General features: G+C 39.5%; 1 protein-coding gene across 1 annotated transcript in view; it reads right to left on the bottom strand.

The window, feature by feature from the left end:
- Positions 1-20,915, bottom strand: part of ZC3H6 (zinc finger CCCH-type containing 6) — a 58,343-nt gene extending 37,428 nt beyond the window's left edge. Inside the window, exon 1 of the mRNA XM_073023155.1 lies at positions 20,503-20,915. Within this exon, the coding sequence (XP_072879256.1) occupies positions 20,503-20,534 (32 nt within the window). The 5' untranslated portion in view covers positions 20,535-20,915. The remainder of the gene's footprint in view (positions 1-20,502) is intronic.
- Positions 20,916-24,824: the final 3,909 nt, after the last annotated feature.

Here is a 24,824-nt window from a genome sequence, read left to right on the forward strand (position 1 = left end):
CTAAAAAGAAAAAAATTAACAACTGCTACAAAAAATATAGAGGAATCTTATAGACATAATGAGGAGCAAAATAAGCCAGACACGGTATGTGTCTGTATGAGACAGTACTGTATGATTTCATTTTTATGCACTTCAAAAACAGACAAACCAATATATAACAGAAGTCAGAATAGTGATTACCTCTTGCAGGAGTGCAAGTGACAAAAAAAGGGGTATTAAGGAAACTTCTGAGGTATTGAAATATTCTGTATATTGATCTGTGTGGTGATTACTATATATACACTATACATACACTATACATATTTGTAAAAACTCATCAAGTTATACATTTAAGTACTGTGTACTTTGCTATCTATATTTATACAATAAAATTTAAAACACAAATGACAAAAAAATCTGTAAGTGTTTATCCTTTCTTTTACTGCCTCTTTCCTTCAATGTGAGCTCCTTAAAGCATAAAAAAAATTACACCTGGAAATCACTGCTTCATATTTAGCATTTTAACTAGAGCTATTTAAAAACAAAGTACACATGCTAAAAATGCCCATAACTTCATGTCCTACTTTACATACATTATTTAAGTGTGAAATATGGGCCATTTATATTTGTTATGAGACATAAAACATTGCAAGCTTTTAAAATTTTTTCTTTATTTTCCCTTACCCTACTTATTTCAGCATTCATACAATAGCAGACTTAAACTTGTACATTTTTGTATGGCTACAAAAAATGCGAGAGAAAGAGGAAATAGAGAACAACGATTCACACTATGAACTGCTTCCAAACCCCTTGGAAGTCAGTTTTGGACATATGTGGAAAGCATGTGTGGTATAATTGAAAGAGAAGGAGATTTCATGGGAGGAAAGCTGGATTCTTACTCCAGCTCTATCACTAAAATAAAAAAAAAGCTTTCTTAATTGAGCACCTAGTAATGTATCAGATACTAACTTAGTGATCTTAAGAAACACCTAGAAGAGGTAACAGAAATAATTAAGACTGCTTATCATTCTCCAGATTTTGAACTATCTTAATACTACAAGAGCTGTTTTGTTTACTAAACACAAGATTTTTTAAAAATGTAATACATCAAATAGATAAGTTCCTCAGTCAATTAATTATATATAGGTGATGTTTTATTAATATAAACATAATAAAAAGATTATGTCTTTTTTAAAAAAGGAGCATATTCATGTTCTTGTACCAATGACTGGTAAATAACTGTCCAGTTAATAAACAAAATTAATTTTAATAGATTTTATCTCTTAGGCAAATCTATATAGATACAAAGTAGATTAGGAGTTGCCAGACAGATTAAAGGGAAAAACAGGGAGTGACTGCCAGTGGGTAAAGGTTTACTTTGTGGAGTGGTTGAAAACATTATAAAATTAAATAGTGGTAATGACTATACTACTCTGAATATACTAAAAACCAGTGAACTGTACACTTTAAAAGTGAAATGTATCTCAATAAAGCTGTTATTTTTTAAAACAGTTAAAAATATTTTTTCTCTAGATTTAAATATCTAGATTGGAGACAACTGGGGAAAATTATAATATACTATGATATAAAAATTCAAGACTCTGAAAATGGTCAGTACCCTTGTCATTCATGATGTTCTTATTTTAAGGTAATTATTCATTAAATCTTTACAAACTGATATGCCTTAATAGAGGATTCTACTTTTTTCTATTCTGATATTGATGGCTATTAAAATAAATTAACCTGAACTATTCAGTCTTACCTCCACAGGTAGTTTCTGCTTTTTCTTTATGCTTGCCTAAAGGCTCCTGTTACAAGCTACAGATCAGAAACTGAGTCTTCTGGAAGAAACACAAAAGCCTCTATAAAAGACTATACAAGTACTCCTGATAGATGACAGTACAAAGACATTACTCATGAATGCAAACTTCTTGGGATAATGAGATAATCACAAAAAAGACAATCTTCAGAATGTACCAAGTGACTGTGTTGGAATCTCTAGGATTTCTTTCCAGTCCAGGAACAAGCAACTTAATAGAATTAGACTGCTTACCCTAAGACCAACAGAACAAAATTTCCTAGATGTTTGAAATGATTACTTATAACATTTTTCTGTTTATGCTTTTGTACGAATTCACACAGTCGTTTCTTCCTTACTATAGATGATAGGGTAGGATAACTGCTCTGTACTGCTGCCCTGGAAAACTTGCATGCCTCCACACAGGCCACTTAGGTAAGCCCAACGATAGGCTGACCTAAGCCTTGGCAGAATGCCCCGTGTTCCTTCAGAATATGGAAAGACAGGCAGTCTTGTGAGGTGCTACTACAAGGCTATTTCTTACCTACCTCTGTATTTTGTGGGAGCCTGCTGGGAGGCAGTTTCTCATCCACCTTCCCTGGTTTCATGAGGTCTGAGATTCACCACCTTGCCCACTCCTTAGGATGTAGCCGTAGGCTAAAAAATTGCTTAGCTACAGGATGGAAACTGTTCCTCAGCAACAGAGTGCCCACCACTCACGTTACCTATCATTTGGCCCCGTTTGGTTTCAGCGTTATCCTGTGGATGAGGGACATAAGGAGCTGACACCATGCTGATCATGCATTTGTCTATGTAATTAATAAACTGTCTGAATCTGTCAGCATGCTTGATAGATAACTTGATTGAGTCTAGGCTTTGCCCATGCCTACTGTCATCTTTTCCCTCAACCTAAATAGCACATGTATAGTTCTCTTGATTAATTGTTAAACTAACTCCCTACCTTACCCCTACCAAACTAGATATTTCTCCTCAAGGAAAATACTGTCTGCTCACACTGGGGCCATGGAAGATCCACTTGACATGAGTTTTTGTGATTTTTTGTTCATCTCAAAACTTGGCCTTGGGTATTTGTATCTTGGATGGCTTTCCGTATCTCCATTTTCTCTTTATAGTTTCATAAACAGTTCCTCTTGAAAAATTACCAGTAGTAAAATCTGATGAGTATCAACAGTTTTCAAAGTGTTTTTTATCTTTATCCTTTATCCAATACATTCTTACACCTTCTGAAATTATTTAATTTGCAGAAACTTAGCTTACCCCTTTTTGACTGACTACAGCCATGGCAATTTTTACTTGGTTTGTTTTACTCCTCAAGCCCATCTTAGAATTTGTCAAAGCCTCAACCCAAATATAAAATCCTTCAGGAATGAGACTTAGTACAAATATATGGGCAATATTATAAATTTTAATTAGCCTAATGGCCTCCATAGTCCTGTGACAACCTTTGCAATTTTTGCTGAACTCTATGCACCGTATCTCTACCCAAGAGATAACTGAGAATTCCTTTCTTATTTACTTTTGTTACAAGTAATTCCTCTTTTGTTTTTGAAACTACAGGTGGCTCTCCTAATTTTTACCTCCTGAATCAACAACATATTTACTTATATTTGCCTCATTAGAACCTAACTTGCATATACACATAATAACTCTTGGTAACAATGTAACAACTAGATGATTTAAGAGACTTCTCATGTCTTCCAGGAGATCATGCTTACCTGGGAGTGTCTGAGAGGACACTGATCTCCCTGGATGGGGGTTACAAAACTCGAAAAAGCTATCAAAACTTGGTTAATAATGCTGACTGAAAAGATAAAGCCATAAAGCCCCAGAATTATAACAAACTAATCTAAAATAATTAATCCAAGTGGTTACGGGTAACAGCATAGCTTTACATTTCTTAATGGCACGCCAAGAAAAAAAATAGGACATATTGCTAACATTCCCTGATGAATGTGGAGGGAAGGTTGACTAACCTATAGTCAAACTGAAAGAAAAGACAATTTGGCTAATCACAAGTGAACTCAGAAGGACCCTTGAGATCTGATCTCCTGGTCAAAGTAAGGAAATCTTTGGTCATCAACCTAAAGTGACTTCCAGTCTCTGCTTATCATCATTCTGGTTATTCTTGTCTCTCATTCTTCTAATGCCTGGTCTCCAGAGCTGTATATGCCACTGCATAGCTGTTATTTCACTGATGGTACAAAAAATTATTTTGCAATGGAAGGAAAAATAAAGGGATTCTGACATTTAGTCAGGCCAAATGCCAAGTCCTTCAGTCAGAATTCCTACAAAGGTAATAAGCCATAGAGCAGTGAATACGTAATCATCTGTTCTATTTCTGCAGGACTAAGGGATGGTCAAAATAGGGGAGCGGATTGTTAAAACTCTGCTAGGTTCACCGGATGCAGTGGCTCACACCTGTAATCCTAGCACTTTGGGAGGCCGAGGCGGGCAGATCACGAGGTCAGGAGATGGAGACCATCCTGGCTAACACGGTGAAACTCCATCTTTACTAAAAATACTAAAAGCTAGCCGGGCGTGGTGACGCACACCTGTAGTCCTGGCTACTCTGGAGGTTGAGGCAGGAGAATGGCATGAACCCACCAGGCGGAGCTTGCAGTGAGCTGAGATCACGCCACTGCACTCCAGCCTGGGCGACAGAGTGAGACTCCGTCTCAAAAAAAACAAAACAAACAAAAAACAAAAATCTCTGCCAGATTCCCAGTCTGTGCACTCAAAAGTATTGACCCTATGTCCCTTAGCTTAACACTCACATCCCATCTCAGACCTCTTTGTTAAGAATGTCTGTGCTTTTGTGACATAAGCAGAAAAAATAAAATAAAATGGAGAATTTCCAGTCCCCAAGTGAACCAATTAGAACGTAATGCCTAGAATTGGCCAAGCACAGTGGTTCACGCCTGTAATCGCAACACTTTGACAGCCAAGGTGGGCAGATTGTTTCAGGTCAGTAGTTCAAGAAGCAGCCTGGCCAACACGGTGAAACCCTATCTCTACTAAAAATACAAAAATTAGCCAGGCGTGGTGGCGGGTGCCTGTAGTTCCAGCTACTTGGGAAGCTGAGGCAGGAGAATCTTTTGAACCTGGGAGGCAGAGGTTGCAGTGAGCTGAGATCCAAATACTGCACTCCGGCTTGGGCGACAGAAATGAGACTCTGCCTCAAAATAAAGGAACTTAGTGCCTAGAATCCCTCCCAACATGTAATAAGCTTTATTTTCTTCTTCATCTATCTCTTCCACTTTCTGTGTGGTGAGAAACATTACTTAACCAGCAAGCAGATTGATTTAGATTTATTTATTTAAGCCCTGGTGGTATTTGTATTATTCCTTAGAAGTATTTATAAAATATTTTATTGAGGCCTGGCACGATGGCTCATGTCTGTAATCCCAGCACTTTGGGAGGCCAAGGTGGGCGATTACCTGAGGTCAGGAGTTCGAGACCAGCCTGGCCAACATGGTGAAACCCCATCTCTACTAAAAATACAAAAACTGGCCAGGCATGGTAGGACATGCCTATAATCTCAGCTACTCAGGAGGCTGAGGCAGGAGAATCGCTTGAGTCCAGGAGACAGAGGTTGCAGTGAGCTGAGATCGTGCCACTGTACTCCAGCCTGGCCGACAGAGTAGGACTCTGCTCCAAAAAAAAAAAAAAAAAAAAGAGTATTTTATTAAACAATCTATAAAATATGTAAATAATCACATAATCACAGTTAAAATTCTAGAGATTAAGATGAAACTAAAACTGAGATTAGCTTACATAGTGTATGCCAGAAACCCCTAATTTTTAGATGTGAGTGGCAAATCTGGCTTTGAGCTTCAAGAAACAAAAATTAGCCCTAAGACAACAGTACTTCCAAGACAAAAACAGACCAGTTGCTCAAGAAAACCACACTTTTTTTCTGAGAGTAAGATCAGAGAGAAATTTCTCCTCTGAGTCCTCATAATGACAGTATTACCTGATGTAATGGACAGTACTTGATATGACAGACACTGTCCTCAAGAGTGTCCATACAATCAATGCAACATTTTATTGCTTACAGAATATGCCAATTTGAGCCAAGGGCACACTACCAAAGTTCAATTAAGAAAAAACAATTATGTAAAGGAACAAAGTACTACCGTGCGAGTACACAATTGTCTGACATTCTGACTTAATCCAGAGATGAAATCCAAAATATCTGGAGTCGCAATTCTTAAAAACTATATGCATGTAAAAATTGTATGTCCTTCAAGCTTCAAAAAAAAAAAAGGGCCATTCATTCATTTAACATGTATTTATTCACCACATTCTCAGTGGGGATACAATGGTAAACAAAAACAAGAAAAAGACATGATTTCTTCTCTCATGAAGTTTTTAATCTTGGGGTAGCACAGACACTGAAGAATCACACAAATAAACACAAAATAACCACACAAGCATATGAAGTAGGTAAATGGTGCTATGAGCGCACACAACAGGGGAAAGTCATCTGTCAGGGAAGTGTGGAAGGCTTTCCCTGAGGAAGTCGTAAATAAACTGAGATGAGGAGTCTGCCTGAGAGACAGGGGATGGGGAAGGGACCTCTGCAAACAAACGAATAGGATGAGCAAAACTTCTGTGTAGAAAAGAGTATGACACACTATAGGAACTGAGACAAGGCCAGTGTCACTGAGTCATAAATGTGAATTACTTCAATTCCTCAGGAGTTATTTGAATATGTGTCAGGAAATGGTGGCCACCAGGGCAGACCAGCTGGGTGACAGCATGGGATTTGGAATTACAAGATGCTATAGGTTTGTTTTTTTTGTTTTTAATTGAATAGCATTTTTTTAAGTGCTCAAATAACATTAGTCCAAACTTTTTATTGTACAGGTTTTTCAAAAGCTGGGCACGGTGGTTCATGCCTATAATACCAGCACTTTGGGAGGCTGAGGAGGGTAAACTGGTCAAGCCCAGGTGCACGACAGCAGCCTGGGCAACATACTAAAACCCTGTCTCTATAAAAAAAATACAGAAATGAGCCAGGTGTGACGATGCGTGGCTGTGGCTCCAGCCATTCTGGAGGCTGGGGTGGTAGAATCGCCTGAGCCTGGGAGGTCGAGGCTAGAGCAAGCTATCATTGGGCCATTGTATTTCAGCTTGGGTGACAGAGATCCTGTCTCAAAAAAAAAAAAAAAAAAAGGTAAAAAGGCTTAACCATATGAAGCCAGAAAATCATATAAAGCTAGAAAATAGGTCACCCTATTTCATTTCAGGATCCCAGATAAGTTGGTAGAGAGTTGTTCAGGGCCAGGTGCAGTGGCTCACGCCTGTAATCCCAGCACTTTGGGAGGCCGAGGCAGGCAGATCACGAGGTCAGGAGATCGAGACCATCCTGGCTAACACGGTGAAACCCCGTCTCTACTAAAAAAATACAAAAAATTAGCCGGGCATGGTGGCGGGTGCCTGTATTCCCAGCTACTCGGGAGGCTGAGGCAGGAGAATGGTGTGAACCCGGAAGGCAGAGCTTGCAGCGAGCTGAGACTGCGTCACTGCACTCCAGCCTGGGTGACAGAACGAGACTCCATCTCAAAAAAAAGAGTGGTTCAGGGCCAGGCATCGTGGCTCACGCCTGTAATCCTAGCACTTTGGGAGGCCGAGGTGGGTGGATCACTTGAGGTCAGGAGTTCAAGACCAGCCTGGCCAACATGTTGAAACCCTGTCTCTACCAAAAACACAAAAATTAGCTGGAAATTGCTTGAATCCGGGAGGTAGAGGTTACAGTGAGCCGATATTGTGCCACTGCACTCCAGCCTGGGCAACAGAGCAAGATTCCGTCTCAAAAAAAAAAAAAAAGAAAAGAAAAAAAAAGAGTGGCTCAGTTCAGCTACACATCAAAGTCAGTGGTGGGGGGTGGTGGCAGTGAGAAGAAGAACGCTCAAAGAAATGAAAACTATTTTATTAATAAGGTTTGCAGTTCAAAAAAGGGCTGAGCACCAACATCTAGAAGAGAGAGTGGAATATAGTGAGGTAGGTGATTGCCAGAACAGCAATTTCTACCTAAAGTTAGAGAGGATCCAAACCAAAACAAAAACCGAATGAAATCTCTTATTTAATGAAGACCCACAGTTCTGGCAAAGTGAGGTCACCTGAACCTGGAAATTAAAATAAATAGGAGTGTTAAATGAGAATAACCAGCAACAAAAGATTTCTTAAAAGGACTACTTAAGGCTTTAAACTTAAGTGGCACGTTAAAATTAATTACTTAGCATCATAGTAAGGTAGAAGAACACAAAGCTCTAGAATCAGAAAGATTTGTGTTCAAATTCTGCTTCCCAATGTACTACCTATATGAACATGAACAAATTATGCCATCCCTCTAACATTCAGTTTCCTTCTCTACAAAATGGGATGAATTAATCACCCTTACCACTGCAGAGTTGTTTAAGGATTGAGATAAAGTTAAGTAATTACCTCTCATTGTACCACCTAGTAGATAGCCCTCAATGAAAGCTTCCTTTCCCTTCGTGACTTACCTAACTATACATATCTGAATAGAATTACTAAGCTGGACTACAAATACTTCCACAGAAATGAACTGGGAAAGGTTATAAATCCAAGGAGAAGGGATTGTAAGTGGAAATTTCTCTTATTTTCCTTCAGAGGATAACAATGAAAAATTATCTGGAACAGGTTTTAAAAAAAATGAAAGGAAGCTGGAATAAACCAAGTTTGGAGTCTGTTCCTGAAGATATTTGTACTTTATTCCATCTCTACGCAACACACAGCAGCAGTCTGCAAAAACACCTCTCATATTCTCAAAGTCTCCCCAAGGCAACACTAAAACATAAAATGGAGTATGACATCTAGTGATCACAGGGATTATGGTGACAACAGATGTTAATGATGATTCAAAGTAACCAAGTAAAGGATAAATCAGCAACTGTCTGGTAAAACAGAAAGGCATGCCATGTATTTTATTTACAAAGAGTTCCTTCAAAATGTTTCCAACAAATTGGTTTTTGATAAGAAAATATTTGCTAATTATTAATTATCTGCCCCCATCCAATGCAAGATGGAAGAAGTAGTGCTGAACATTAATCTAGAAAATTAAGAATTTTTAAATATATCCATAAGCTTGTATGCTTGACATCATGAAGAAAACCACACTATTCCTAAAATATATTACACTTTATGTCATAAGCAGAGACAGACTATTGCGTGAATAAACCAAACTGTGAATTAACTTGCCATAGCTTTTTTTGAGACATTTTAAAAGTTATTCTTTTTATATTTCATTTACTCTCTTGGTTATCTAAGCTAGAACTGATTTACTTTCATTACCTTTCAAATTATCCTCTTGATTTAGGCTTTCAGTGCAGACTGCAGAACTAGAAATTCCACGGAAACAAATCTCAGAAAATAAAATTCCCTTAGAATGTGAGTATCAGAAAATAATCTTCTAGGTGTCATGATACCGAAAGTTTAAAAAGTTGATACTTTCCACAATATTTTCATATAGCAGTTCTCTAGAAATGCTTACTGGATGAATCTACAATGAACCAGAGTGAAACGGCCTGTTACCTAGTAATATCCCAAACGGGCATTTGGCCTGTAAATATCTAATATCCCAATCTAGTATCTGCTACTAGATTAACTATAATTATAAGGTACTGCAACTGGGGGGAATAAGGGGAGTAGACTTTTTAAAAGAAATGTTCCAAATTATACTTTGGCCTAAGTATTCAGCCAAAGTATGCTTCTCCAATTCTGCCTTGGCCCATCTCAAGTCATTTTTGGTATCCCTGAATGTCACAAGGTCAGAGATTGTTGCATGATCATTCAGTTGCCATTATATCTAAACAGTGTAATAAAAATCTGGCCAGGCACAGTGTCATGCCTATAAGCCCAGCACTTTGGAAGGCCAAGGTGGGCAGCTAACTTGAGCCCAGGAGCTCAAGACTAGCAAAATCTCGTCTCTACCAAAAATGCAAAATTTAGCCGGGCATGGTGGTATGTACCAATAGTCCCAGCAACTTGGGAGGCTGAGGCAGGACAATCGCCTGAACTCGGGAAGTGGAGGTTGCAGTGAGCCAAGATTGTGCCACTGCACTCCAGCCTGGACGACAGAGCCAATCTCGTTTCCAAAACAAAGTGAGCTATGCAATGGGTCGCCAAGATGTCATTCCCAAAGTATACTCCTTAGCACCTGGCCACTATGTCCTCAACCCAGCCAAATAGGACATATTTCTGGAAACCCAGCGGGCGCAAGCCAAGTGGTTGACCATTAAAAGCCTGGCTGAAACCTGCTTACCCTAACTGCCAAGGACTCATTGAAAATCCTGCCTTGATTTCGTTGGACCTATGCAAGATCAGCAAATGTCTTTCCTAATTTTAGACCCACTCCTAAAAACTCACTCTTGGGAGCTCTGCGTGGAATTGGGCCCCTCTTTTTCTGGTGTTATGTTTTCAAACTGACAGGGATAAGAAAGAAAAACTTATCTGGGAACGAAAATTGGATCCAACATTTAACCTGTCAAAAAGTCTGGCAATGATGACTATATGTATTCTTGCTTAAATAGTCTATTAATCATTGAACAACAACAACAAAAAGTGAGAATTTTTTTTTTTTTAGACGGAGTCTCGCTCTCTCACCCAGGCTGTGTGCAGCAGTGCAATCTCGGCTCATTGCAGCCTCCGCCTCCTGGGTTCAAGCAATTCTCCTGCCTCAGCCTCCCGAGTAGCTGGGATTATAGGCACACACCACCACACCCAGCTAATTTTTGTATTTTTAGTAGAGATGGGATTTCACCATGTTAGCCAGGCTGGTCTTGAACTCCTGACCTCAGGAGATCGACCCTCGACCTCCCACAGTACTGGGATTACAGGCGTGAGCCACCACACCTGGCTTGAGAATATTTTTTCAAGTATGTCATTTAGGTGCAGTGGCTCATGCCTGTAATTTCAGCACTTTGGGAGACTGAGGCCAGCAGATTCCTTGAAGTTGGGAGTTTGAGACCAGCCTGGTCAACATGGTGAAACCCCATCTCTACCAAAAAATACAAAATTAGCCAGGCATGGCGTTGTGGGCCTGTAGTCCCAGCTACTCGGGAGGTTGAGGCAGGGGAATAATTTGAACCCAGGAGGCAGAGGTTACAGTGAGCCAAAGATCCCACCACTGCACTCCAGCCTGGGTGACAGAGTTAAGACTCCATCTCAAAAAGAAAAAAAATCTACTCTTAGTATCTGAATATTCATTTTCCAATTTAAGGTGTTTTATATAAAACTTGGAATGAAAATCTTTTTGTTTCACTTTATATGTTGAAATTTTCTCAATTAGATGAAGCATAAATGTACATTAATGCAAGAGGAAAATGTCACAATAAATATGAATGCTATTTATGTACAAAAGAAATTAACAATTTTCAAATAGGCAAATAGTGTAATAATATTGAGAGAGTTAGCTAATGAATTTAAGAATATTAAATCCTTTTTCAGACAACAAATAATTATAAAACCTTTAATGAAAAATACAAAGCAGAACAGAAATTTTGTCATAATTTCAATTGTATTCAGTTGCATTACCAGTATTCATTATACTAAACAAAATCATTTCTAAAGACTATAATTTTTATTTTAGTCTATGAATTTTTTTCTTCCTTTTCTGAGACTCACTCAAAATCCATAAATCTTCTAAGAGAAAATCTTTTTTGAGGATTCTTCACTTTTTTTGTAGATAAATTAAAAGCAGAATGTTATAAACTCTACCACTTTAGAATTTTATGAGGAAAACCTCCAAAGTTATGTACAACATAATCATTTTTGCTCGATATTATATACACACACATATATATAAATACAGACACATATAAAGACGTTAGAGGAAGAAAGTTCCTCCACCTATTTTGTATTCCACTAACTTTAGTGGAAAGTGACCCTCAATTTAGTGTCTGTATGTGCATTACAGCAATCACAGGAACAATTTAGCAACAGGCAGCACTGAGAAAATTATCGTTACTGCACTACAATGTCCTACTCTTAAAATAAGATTACTAATATTTCTAAGAATAAATTATAATAACTTCAGGGATAACATTTCATATCTTAACATATGCCAGAAGTTTATGATGATGATACTGACTTCTGCTCTAGCTTTAACAAATATTTGTTTTCACACTTGGCCATTTGGCAGTCAAAAAAGGGGTATTTTGTGCACTAAATGTACAGCCAAAACACTTAGGTAATTCCTGTATCAATTCATTATTTAATTCCATTTTCACGTGCTTATACAAAATATAATTTTAAAAGAGGATCTTATATATTCCAAGGATGTAGAAAACAACTCAAGGATGCAGAAAACAGCCTCCCTTATGGGTCTAACAGGGGATATCACAAAAACTCAACCCCACACAGAAGCACCAGTGATCTAATAACATTTTATTGTTAACTGCCAATAATCAAGAAAAATCCATGCAAGAAAGGTGTTAGTTCTTCTGATCTCTATGCATTTTCAATGAATTCCCTTCACAGGCTGAAAGTTGTACACAATAGAATTGCTTTCTACAGCTAAAAACTTACAGAGCTAAGTTAGCTAGACTTGATTTCATAGTCTCTTAAAATATAAAGATTATTAACATCCTTATACATTAAAATTTTAGTATTTTAAGATTTAGAAAAAGGTATATTTTAAGATTTAGACAAGTGTCACATAAGATGAATTTCTAACTAAGATGAAATTGTCTGTGATTCAGTAATATCCAAAATAAAAAAACATTTATAAATGCCCAAAATCCCAATCCAGCAACTGATACCAGAGGAACCATCATTATGAAGCAAGGGAAAGACGGCTGAAACTGAATGCCATAGATAGGTTGTGGTTCTCACCCAGGGCTTAGTCATCTTGGACAAGTTATTTGCCCTTCCAAGTCTGTTTCCTAAACTATAAAATGAATATATTAATACCTTCTCTGTCTATATGTACCAAATGAAGTTATAGAAATTGTAAACTCTGATATATGTAAAATATTGAGTATCTGAGGGTTCCAAATCTAGGTTATTTTCATACCAACTGTATGAACAGACTGCAATTGATTTTTATGTAGTTTTATGCTTACTTTTAATGTTTACTCTCTTTAGAAACTACTTGGAACTTATTTATTTATTTGCCACTCAAGAATGCGGGTATGATTTATGAAAGTGTATTAACAGTTATCTGAAGTATTAATGTTAAGCTAGAACTCAAATTACAAATAAAGCAAAACAAAACAAATACAAAATCATAATAGAAAAAGCTTGCTCTTTGCCAAGAATAATAATAATCTGCTGATTATTGTTAGTCACTCAATGACTACTGTCTTGGTTGGTACACATCAGCAGCAGTCAAATAACACCTCCCAGAACCCAACCACCCAAAAAAAGATACTGGGAATAAGAATGTCCTCAGAAAGCTCAACTGTAAAACTAAAACATAAACCAGAACAGAGATTAGGAAGTCAAGCACAGAGGATCAAGTAAAAGATAGGACTAACTAAATTTAAGATACTAACATGCAATGAAAAGAAATATATCTACCAGCAATATGGAGGTGAGTAGTTCAGACAGCAATGGAAGCAGTGAAAAAGGAAAGGTACAAAACACTATCATGTAAGCATTACCCAGGAGAAAGGATATCCTATAAAGCAGATTGATGTAAGCAACTGCTTGACAAGTATATTATGGAGCTGGGATTATCACTTTATCAGAGCTGATGCCATTTAAAACTTCTAGTCATTTATAATCAACTCCCTTGTTATCTCATGATCTTGCTCAGTAGGCAACTACTGAAATTTGGTTTTCCATTCAGCATTCCACATTGAAAGAATACACTCCCTGATGTAAATTTCTAGTCCTTATTTTACTTAAATAAACTGGCATTCTCTTGTGATGGGGATGTATATGCTCAGATAAGAGTGTGGGCTCTGGAGTTAGGTTACTTTGAGTTCCTACTGAGTGACTTTGTGATCTTGGGAAACTTACCAATCTGTTGTCTGTTTCCTGTAGAAAAGGGGCCTAATAATAGGACCTATTTCCCAGGGTTGTTGTGAGGATTAAACAATTCATGTAAAGCACTTAAAACTGCACCTGTCATATAGCACGTGCTAAACAAATGCTAGCCTTGTTATTATTTTTGAACATGAATTAACATTCCTGTGTCTGATTGCTCTGACACTGATCAGTTTCTAAATCTGAAAAATTAAAGCAGGGCCACTGTGTTCCACAACTCCAGGGGCATCAATACACAAGTGAATAGAGTTCTCCAGCCGCTCTGAACTGAAGGCATGACCTGGTGAATTCAAGGTCACCCATCTGTGAGGTTCTTTTTCGTAGCCAATCTGTCCAGGTGAAAACTTGACTTTATACGTAAGAGTCATAAACCTAAATGTCTATCCTAGTGAGGCAGATCCCCTAGATAAGTGAGAGACACCTTGAGTGGTGAGTTTGCCAAGAAACTATGAGTGATAAGACTGCAGAGGGCAGAGCACAAGTCAAGCCTTAAATGCTTTCAAATACAGATATTTTAAAACACTCTGTCAGGCAAAAACAGTATAGGCAGATTTTAAGCCTGAAGCCCACCAGTGTGCAAACCCTGCAGCACCCTTTCATTCAAACTTAAAATATTTTAACTTAGGATAAGGTATATCCTGTGACCTATTTTTAACCTTAATTTTTCTTTACTGCTCTGTGACTATCCCTTCTTTTCTTCTCCCTTGGTTTCCAAAAACTTCTGTGCTCTTCTCCATACCTCTTGACATACATACTTGGAGTGGTTATCATTCATTTCAACTAACATTTCAATCAGCTAAAAATTCCAGATATTTATATCCAACTCTATCAATGCTAAGAAATACCTCATGAATTTTGCCTGTCTACTTCCTCATTGCCAATGCCTTTGGTCAAGTCCTCATCTGATTTCGAGATGTTTACAATAGATTTGGCTCATTCTGTTCTCTCATTGTCCACAGCCAGCCACCAGCAAATCCTATTGGTTCTAACACCAATCAAACCATATACAGAATCCAACCATTTTCACCTAAACCATCATCATCTGTTACCTAAATTACCACAGCAGTTCCTTTTACTACTCATTTACCGCATTTACCATACCACTCATTTACCATATACCATAGAGGATCCTGTCCCTCCTATGGTCAATCCCCCAGTGGCTCCCAGGTCACTCAAGAGTGAAATCCAAGGTCCACACAACGGCTTACAAGGCCCTATACAATTGCCTATTACCCCTCTAATTTATTCTCTTATTACTCTCCCCCTTGCTCATTCTTTTCTCTGGCCACATCCCTTGTGTTTTCCTCAATCAAATGTGGCTCATTCCTGGCCCAGGCTTTCTCTACCTCCCACTCCCTTTATTTGGATGCTCTTTCCTCAAATACCTTGGGTCTGGATTGTTATATCAGGGTTCTTTGCTCAAATGTTACCCTTTCACGAGTGCTTCCCTAAACACCCTCCCCACATCCACTTGACTCCCCATCTCCCTTTCTGCTTTATCACCATCTAACACATTTGTTTTTCACATTTATTTTCTGTCTCTCCCAAGAAAATGTAAGTTTCATTACAGCAAGAATTTTTTTCTTCATTGCTGTATTCCTAATCCTAGACCAATATGCATTAAGCTTCATGTTTAATGAAAATGACTGAAAAGCTTCCTAACTTGTCTTCCTTCTACTGATTTCCCCTTCTGTAGTCCATGTCTCCCTATCCCCCAGGTAGTATACCAAAAAATGCATCTGATCATTCTCCTGCTTAAAGGACTTTGATGGGATCCCCACATCCTTCAGGGTCTGGCCCCAAATTTAATCCGTTTCCCCATTCCCCAAAATAGTTGTACACTCTCCACATACTAACACTTTTATCATCCCTGAACCTACTTGTGCCATTTCTCCAAGCTTTTTGTGTATCTCTGCATTTACTTGGCCCAAGTTTTATTCATCCTCCAGGTCTAGCTATGCCATGATGTCTCCCAGAAGGCTTCATCTGTACCCCTACAACACTCAGTTCAGGCCTCCATTATAGTACTTGTGCTATAACTATGTATTTACCAATCTGTTTCTTCAACTAGATTATAAGATCCCAGAGAGCAAGTTCATGATGTTGTGTACAGAGTTGTTTTGCCAGTGCTTAACACTATACTTAGCAGAGAGGAAACACTGTAAGTCTTAAGAATGAAAATGTAATAAATGAAATTTTAAAATGAATGAAATAATTTCTTTATGAGAGGCTGGGGGAAAAAAAGAGTCTTCCTAAGAGTCAGAGTGCTTTCCAACATCAAACCTGAGACCTGATGGGGGTTTTTACATTTGCTAAAGAAAAATTTCCTTTAGTAATTTCAACTAAAGGAAATAATTAAATTAGTGGATTCAGGAGTCAAAAAGTTTTGAGTTAATGGCTAGTCAGGAAAGGTATTTACTCCACGGAACATACTAATTTACAAACCAGATATTGTGTGAAGCAAAAAGTGTACTCTGATCTGAGAAAAGGCATCTGCAATTTTTTAAACTAAAATTGATTTTTTAAAGAGGGAAGGAAAATTGAAAATGATCTAGTGCAACTACTCCATTTCACAAGTGAAAAAAATCATGAAAAGGGGAAGAGCTTTAACCAACTTAGATTAGGATCAGAACCAAGGTTTTATTCAAAATGAAGGGCTCTCTCTCAAACATAACACATTACAATTCCAAGCTACTCAAGAATCAAAGCGCAGAACTTATTCCATTACTTTGCTGTGCAAACTTAATGAAGAGGGAAAACAATATCCAAGTAGGAAAATAATATTGCAAGAGTGAAAATAATAATACCTGGGTTCTTATCTAGGTTGTATTTGTGAGTTCTCAGACAATTCACTGAACCTTGTAATACTACCTTAATTAACTACTACATGGGATTAATGTGAGAATCAAATGAAAGCCCTGTTGCGAATGAAAAGTATAATCATCTTTTCCATCCTCATCCCTTCAGATTCTCCAGTGCAGTCTCTTAGCAAGTTTTCAATCTATATTTGGGGGACAGGGGGCATAAACCACTTGCAATTCTGACTAGCTGGAGTTTTGTTGTTCTTGTTGTACAGGACACAAGCAGCGAGGGAAGTGTGGGGAGGTTGTTCATATATCATAAACCTCCTCCCAAAGGAGAGTATTCATACCACCTATCAATCAAAGACTCTTTGAGACTTACAAGCCCTTAGATGGCTCATGTTAAAAAATTATCTTTTTCCCCAGTACATTCCCTATAAAACCTTTTACCATTAGTATATTTCAGAAAATTCTGTAACAATTACTTGGGTTATATTTATCTTTTCCTACTCTACTACAGATGTGTCCAAAGAAGGGACTCAGTGTTTCATCTTCAGTTGTTGTTTGTGAATTGTTTTAATTGGGTGAACATCCAGCTGAAATATAAAACTAAGCGGTTCAAGTTGTGCCTGAGAGAACTGAATGAAAGAGAACTAAATCACAAGAGACCAGAATTACACCTCCCTCTGATTTCCCCCAACTCTTTCCTCTCCAAGTCTATCACCTATTTCTAAAGACCTTTAGAAACCAGGCTCCAGGCTTATGCAAAAGTCCTCTACTATATTCTACATAGCCACAAATTTATTTACAAATATTTTTATATTAATAACATTTTATAAAATACAATGTTTTAACTCCAGGTGTGAAAATATTTAAAGGAAAGTACACTAAATGGATATTTTTTTAAAGTTATTCATTTGGCAAACAATCTTGTGCAAAATGTTCACTATATAACATGTACAAGGCCAGGCATGGTGGCTCACGCCTGTAATCCCAACACTCTAGGAGACTGAAATGGGAGGATGGCTGGAGCCCAAGAGTTCAAGACCAGCCTGGGCATATAGCAAGACTCTATTCTTTAAAGGAGAAAAAAACTATGCATTCTGTGAATTCCATTTACATTTAGAATCTCATTCTCACATAAACAGTAATATTTTAATTTGTATAAAATCAAAGCAATTGTAAATATAAATCATAGGCTTCATTTTTTTTCCTGCACACACAATATGCCTTAATTTTTGAAAATGTTGTAAAAAGAGTATCCTTGACTGAGTGCAGTGGCTCACGCCTGTAATCCCAGAACTTTGGGAGGCCAAGGATGGTGGATCACTTGAGGTCAGGAGTTCAAGACCAGCCTGCCCAACATGGTGAAACGCGGTCTCTACTAAAAATACAAAAACTTAGCCAGGTGTGATGGCGGGTGCCCGTATTCCCAGCTACTAGGCAGGCTGAGGCAGGAGAACGGCCTGAACCTGGGAGGCGGAGCTTGCAGTGAGCCAAGATTGCCCCACTGCACTCTAGCCTCAGCAACAGAGCGAGACTCCGTCTCAAAAAAAATAAAAATAAAAAATAGTAATAATCCTTGAGACAAAGCCTAGCTCCATACACCAAGTTTCATTATCTTTTTCTCCACTTAATTCACAGAAACTTTTATAACAGCATAAAATAGCTATAACATGGAAAGATACAGTATTTTGGGATCCCGCAGATTAGTCCATTTTTCCCCCAAATTTCTTAAGAATTATCCAGGGAGCCTATGAAAAATACTCTAGAGATTCTGATTCAGTTGCTCCGGGCAGAACAAAAATTTATTCCCCAAAGTGATTCTGATGATTAACTAACATTGGGAAACACTGAGCAAGTACAGCAGTTCTCAATTTGGCACATATTACAATTTCCTGGGGAGCTTTTAGAACTCTTAAAACCCAGGCGGAGGTCCAGACCAACAGAAATAGCAGCAATACTTTAAAAAAAAAAAAAAAAAAAAAAAGGTTCCCCAGTGAGGGTTAGAACCATCAATCTGATCTTGTAGAATTTCTCCTGACTTCTAGTTCACTTTGTTTTTGATGTGGTTGTTTTGTTTTTCATGTGGGTTGACAAAAAAAGTGTGAAAAAAAATAAACCATCTCTTTCACCTCAGAACCAAGATGCCACTTAACAATTGGCTAAGTTAAAGTGCAGCTAATCTTTTTGCTTCAGAAATCGCTGGAAAATACTCTTAGTCCTAATTTTAAATAAAATAGACTAATCTTTAGCTCCTACTACCAAGCTATTAACATATGTTACAAATAATTATTTACGGTTTTCTTTTTAACCTCTAAATCAGTATTTTAAAATTTTAAGCTATTTAAAAGGTCTGTCATCACAGTTCCTTACCAGCAAAATTATTTTGATACTTGAATTTGATGACATGGTTTTTTCATGATGTACAATACATAACTCCATATATTGAAGTTACATTGTGCACTAAAAGAGGAAAACAGATTTCCTTCTTCCATATAAAAAAAAGGATTTTCGCTCCATTAGCAAAACCCCATCATTGGTTTGTCCATACTCAAGAGTGGGAAACTTCTCAAGGTATTAGTCAACCCATTCTAAGAACATTCTTTTTAATAAAAAAGATAACGTTAAAAAAATCATTAAAAATATGCCAAAGTGCAAGCTTATCATTTTTAAGAGTGCATTTTACTTTCTAAAAATTATTATACCTTTCATCGACGTGCCGTCTGGCAATCCACTTTTATTATTACAATACTGCAGTTGTTGAAATATCACTTTTATCCCTCTCAAGATTGCTAGGCATTTAGATATTTCAAATTTCAGCAGTGTTTGTGATTTTTCCTTCTGGGTTTTAAAAACGGGTTTAGGATGCTTTACCAAGCAGATCACATTACTACAGAAAAAACTTCAGCAATGTATACAGTCTATAGTAAAATGTATATTTTTGATTACTTCTATTCACAAAGGAGTAACTGTGAGGTTCTAGATTTTCAAATTAATATTCTAAGTAAGAATCAGATGCAATGGATTTTGTTTCAGTAAGTTTAATGAATGAAAGCCCCCCTTTCTCATTATTAAAGATATATACGAAAATTTGAATTATAACCAAAATTTAAGTATACTACAGTATACTTTGTAAATGTCCCCAAACTTGAATGGAATCCAGAATGTGTCTCTTAAGGCACAGAGCAAAAAATAAAAAATCAGAATCTCAATTAAATATTCAAGTGATACACACCATCTAGAAAATTGGGCAAGCCTGAATAATCCATGGAGTTTTTCCGTTAGGGTAAAACTATGCTACACTAAGTTTCTGCAAAGCCTAAGTATTTTGTGTTAACATACTGAACTTGAAACTTGCCATCTCAAATTCCAAGGGGTAAGACTGTATACAACAGATGGCCTTTCGGTGCTGCTTAAAACTTCCCTGAAAACCAAACAGGTTTATTTTTTAGAGGTGTTCTCGGTTCTCGGGAAGTAGTCAAATATTAAAACACCCGTTCCTGAAAATTCCTGGCTGGTCCTATCTGGCCGGGAGCACCGACCCCTGGACGGGAAGAGGCAGGACCGCAGCACCGAGCCGGGACGCTGAGAGCCGCCCGGCGCACACGGAGCCCGCCCGGGGGCGGGGGGCTCGCACGTGCCCAGCCGGGGGCGGGGCCGGCGCCGGCGAGCAGCGACCCCGGCTCGGGGAGGCGGGCGCGGCCGGGCCGACCTCCCCCGCGGCCGCGATCCAGCAGTTTACATAAGGGTGCGCGTCATGGAACTGACGGAGCCACACAGAGACGTCTAGGTCATGCAGGAGGCGCCCGGCCCCGGCCCGCTCCCGCCGCCCCAGACCCCTCCTCTCATCCGACAGAAAGACAGACAAGAAGGGTTCCCGACCTGTCGTGCCCTGCATGTTCAGAGTCTGTCATGTTTGGTCAAGAACGGGGCGGGGCTGGAGGGCAGGTCTGCGAGGCCGGCGGCGACGGGGCGCGGGGAAGACCCCTGCGCCGCCTGCGGGAACCTGCTCCCGGCCGCCGCCGACAGGTGACGAAGTGGTAAAAACTCACGGTTACTAGTGAGCGACACAGACACAGACTTTCCAGTCTATTAACAACCACGCCAGAGAGGTGGGGCTCTAACTGCAAACACTGGGCAACGGCCCCGCGCTGCCGGCGCTGCCGCTCTAGTCTCTATTCGCCGCCGGTGGCTGTGGCGTGGGAGCGGGCGGGCGGCGTGCAGCGACGCGGGGATTTGGACAGTGGCCGTAACGGTGATTTCTCCTCACCAACATGGCGGCACCCGAAACAGGCGGCTCGAGAAAATGGCGCCGGCCGCAACACCTTGCCCGGGACTAAAGGGCAAGAGAGATTCCTCCGCGAGCCGCGGCCCTTGCCCAGCCCGCCGGGGCCGAGCGCGTTGACCATTGGAGGAGACTGCCCGTCAATCACCTGCAGGGGCGGGTCTTCGCTCTTCTCCATGCGGCGGCGGAGGCGGCAGCCTAGTGGCGGGGCCGGGCGGCGAGAGACGCGGCCGGATGGCTCTTCGAGTGTCTGCAGGAGGGGGAGGCGGCCCACGGGACCAACGAGGGCCACCAGCGCCTCAACTCCCGGCCCAGTGCGGGCCGCGGTTTTTCCTGCCAGAGGCCCGGCGCCTGAGGAGTTCCAGACGCACCAAGCAAACGGGCCCCAAAACCATTAGCTGAGGCGGGCAGGGGTGGGATAACAAAGAACAAGGCGGCTGTAGAGTCCTTAAAATTTTTTGTTAAAACCTTTGTTCTTGCAATAATAGGGAAATGCGGTTTATCCTTCACAGTTGTAGCAGGTATCTGTTTTTGTAACGTTTAGTGCTCAGAATCGTGTTTTAAGGAAAACAGCTTGCCCATACAATTTTTTTTTTTATATTTAGTGCTAAATTTACCCATTATTACTTGAAATAGGAATAGCTATTGAAATAATTATATAAACGTTGCTTTATTTCGTAATATTAACGTAAAATGTATGCGAGTATTTTATAAATAACCATTAGGCATGCCTTTTTTTTTTTTTTTTTTTTTTTGGGCGATGGAGTCTTGCTCTGTCACCCAGGCTGGAGTGTGGTGTTGGCGCTCTCCCCTCACTGCAACCTCTGCCTCCTGGGTTCGAGCAATTTTCCTGCCTCAGCCTCCGTAGTAGCTGGGACTACAGGCACGGGCCACCACGACTGGCTAATTTTTGTATTTTTAGTAGAGATGAGGGTTCCCTATTTTGGCCAGGCTGGTCTCGAACTCCTGACCTCAGGTGATCTGCCCGCCTGGGTCTCCCAAAGTGCTGGGGTTACAGCCGTGAGCCACTGCGCACGGCTATGCATGACTTTTTTTTTTACACTTATGGATGTGACCTTAAAAAATTTTTAAATGACAAGTCAGTGTTTTGGCCCATTTAATATATTAAATGTCCTGAAGGAAAGTTTCTTGCTTTATACTACAGTAGACTTAATGATTAATCCAAATATCTGACTTAATTTGTCTTTCCTTAATAATGCATTTTACTAATGCATAAATAGAATGCATTCAGAAAGAATTGCAATGAGTGGATTAAATTAGAAATGTAAAGTTTTCGATATTAACATATACATTGAAAGTAAAGGCCAGACGTGGTGGCTCACGCCTGTAATCCCAGCACTTTGGGAGACCAAGGCGGACGGATCACCTGAGGTTGGGAGTTCGAGACCCGCCTGACCAACATGGAGAAACCCCCGTCTCCACTAAAAATACAAAATTAGCTGGGCTTGGTGGTGCATGCCTGTAATCCCAGCTAATCGGGAGGTTGAGGCAAGAGAATCGCTTGAACCCGGGAGGAGGAGGTTGCAGTGAGCCGAGGTCCAGTCATTGCGCTCCAGCAACAAGAGCGAAACTCCGTCTTAAAAAAAAAAAAAAAAAAAAAGTCGCGCTTTGTTTTTTTCTTTTTTATTTTTTTAGTTGAATACAGCCAGTGACAGGACCTGTATTTACAGCCACATTTTGCCATAATATGTTTCTAGGAAGCTTTCGAAAGATAGATCTGAAGAAACTATATTAGCGTTTGGAGTTACATTAAAATCTCAGGACTTCGGTTTTATTGTAACTGTTTTAGTTAATTTAGGTCTTTCTGCAGCTCATTTGGGTAGCCAATTTCTTGAAGTTATCCAAAGGCCCTTGTGGTAAACAGTTGCTGTTCTTTCTTGCACTTCTGTTTTCCCTGTTCCCTGTATCTGGAGGTCTGAGAATTTCTTTCAAACTTTCACTAAGGTGTTTGGTTTGTGATGGTGTAGGACAGTGCAGTTCTCTCTGGATGAAAAGCCTCCTTTTCTAATTGTTGGCATGTGCCACTTAAGTTTGATGACAAAATTTGTCATCAGGCCTTGGTCTTTTTCTCTAGGTGACAAAGGGGAGGGGTGTGTGGGTGAGCTTTGAGGGGCAGTGCTCCTTTGAGGCTGTGGGTTTGTAGAATCTATAAGTGCTTAGACATCTGTGACACCTTGTCTTTAATTGCCTCAGTTAGGGAGCAATGTAGGTATCAAAGAGATTACACTAATGTTAAACCTAACGGATTTTACCTAATAATGACATACGGGTCATGAGAACTACAGAATTCTTGTTACTTAATGACCTTGTCAAAACCTCGGCAAAAGGAGACCACCAGACTGTAGTGAGGCTTGTAGCAGCATAAGGTCGTGTTCCTAGGATGACTGCAGATCTCTCCCCAGGCCTCTCGGTTAAATGTCTCCCAGAGAAAACTCAACACTGCCCACCTGGCCATAGGCCCTTGACCCCCTTTCTTGGAGCATTTACAAAAAAAGAGCTTACAATTGTGAGTCCTTCCTCTGTCCCCTTGACATGTATATGTTCTCTCCTACAATTCAGGAGTATCTAAGGACCTGAAAGCCATTCCTTTGAAGTTTAATCATCTGGAGGGTTACTGTGTCCCATTCTTGGTGGGAGGGTAGAATCCTGACTTCAGTGATAATCGCCGGCTAGCTGACACAGCTGGTCTAATCACTTTTATACTGACTGACTTTGAAACTTTTTGCATGCATTCCGGCTCTTTCACCCTCCCTTATTCTCTCTGTAAGCTGCTCAATTACCTCTACATTGAAATGGAACGGTGCTCTTTCCCCTACTGTTAGTAATTACTGAATAAAATTGTTTTTCACCACTTTAATGTCCAGTTTTATTTATTTTTGACAACCTTCCCCACCCCCTACACACACAAAAATTGTAATGGACATAAAGGTACCAACACTTTATTTTGCTAAATAAATTAAACATATTAAACATCTTATGGTTATTTCATAAAAGACATTTTAACATCAAAAAAGTAGAAAGGATATCATTATTTTTATTTCGTTGGTTTTTGTTGTTGTTGTTTGTTTTTTTTTTTGAGACAGAATTTCACGTCATCACCGGCTGGAGTGTGGTGGCACCATCTCAGCTCACTGCAACCTCTGCCTTCTGGGTTCAAGCAATTCTCATGCCTCAGCCTCTGAGTAGTAGCTAGGATTACAGGCACGCACCATCATGCCCGCTAATTTTCGTATTTTTAATAGAGATGGTGGTTTCTGCCATGTTGGCCAAGCTGGTTTCTATCTCCTGACCTTGAGTGATTCGTCCGCCTCAGCCTCCCAAAGTGCTGGGATTACAGGCATGAGCCACCGTGCCTGGCCAAGGATATACTTTAAAAAGCCAATTAATCTACTTTGAATTCCTTTACATTTAGTGTTAAGAAAAATTCCTTTTATTGCCCGCATTTTGTCCCAGATGGTAAGAATAAGCCCTGGTATCCCGAGGCTCCCCATATTGGCACAAATTATAGTGCAACAAAGTGACACAGGAGCTGCGAACCACTAGACATTCGGAGACTGGTCAGGCTTGGGACAAAGACATCTCCTAGGTGATCATCCCAGCTGGAGGATTAGGGGGCCTTTTCCCCATCCTTCCTGGTAGCTTATACAAACTCTAAATGTATATGTGGCCCTAGGCAGAGGGAGGGAGCCCCAGTTACAACTATTTTCTGCCTACCTACCAAAAGAGGGGCTTAGAGATTCCCTGTATGGTACACATTGAGGTTACAAATGAACACTTGCATTATTCACTGGAAAGTTTTTTAACACACACACGTACTCTAAAAATACAAGCATCTGAGCAGTAGCCATGTCTTTGAAAAAATGCTTTTATTTTATTTTAAAATACAGTCTCACTGTCA

Source organism: Chlorocebus sabaeus, chromosome 14 (genome assembly GCF_047675955.1).
Source record: "Chlorocebus sabaeus isolate Y175 chromosome 14, mChlSab1.0.hap1, whole genome shotgun sequence".
Classification (NCBI taxonomy): Eukaryota; Metazoa; Chordata; class Mammalia; order Primates; family Cercopithecidae; genus Chlorocebus; species Chlorocebus sabaeus.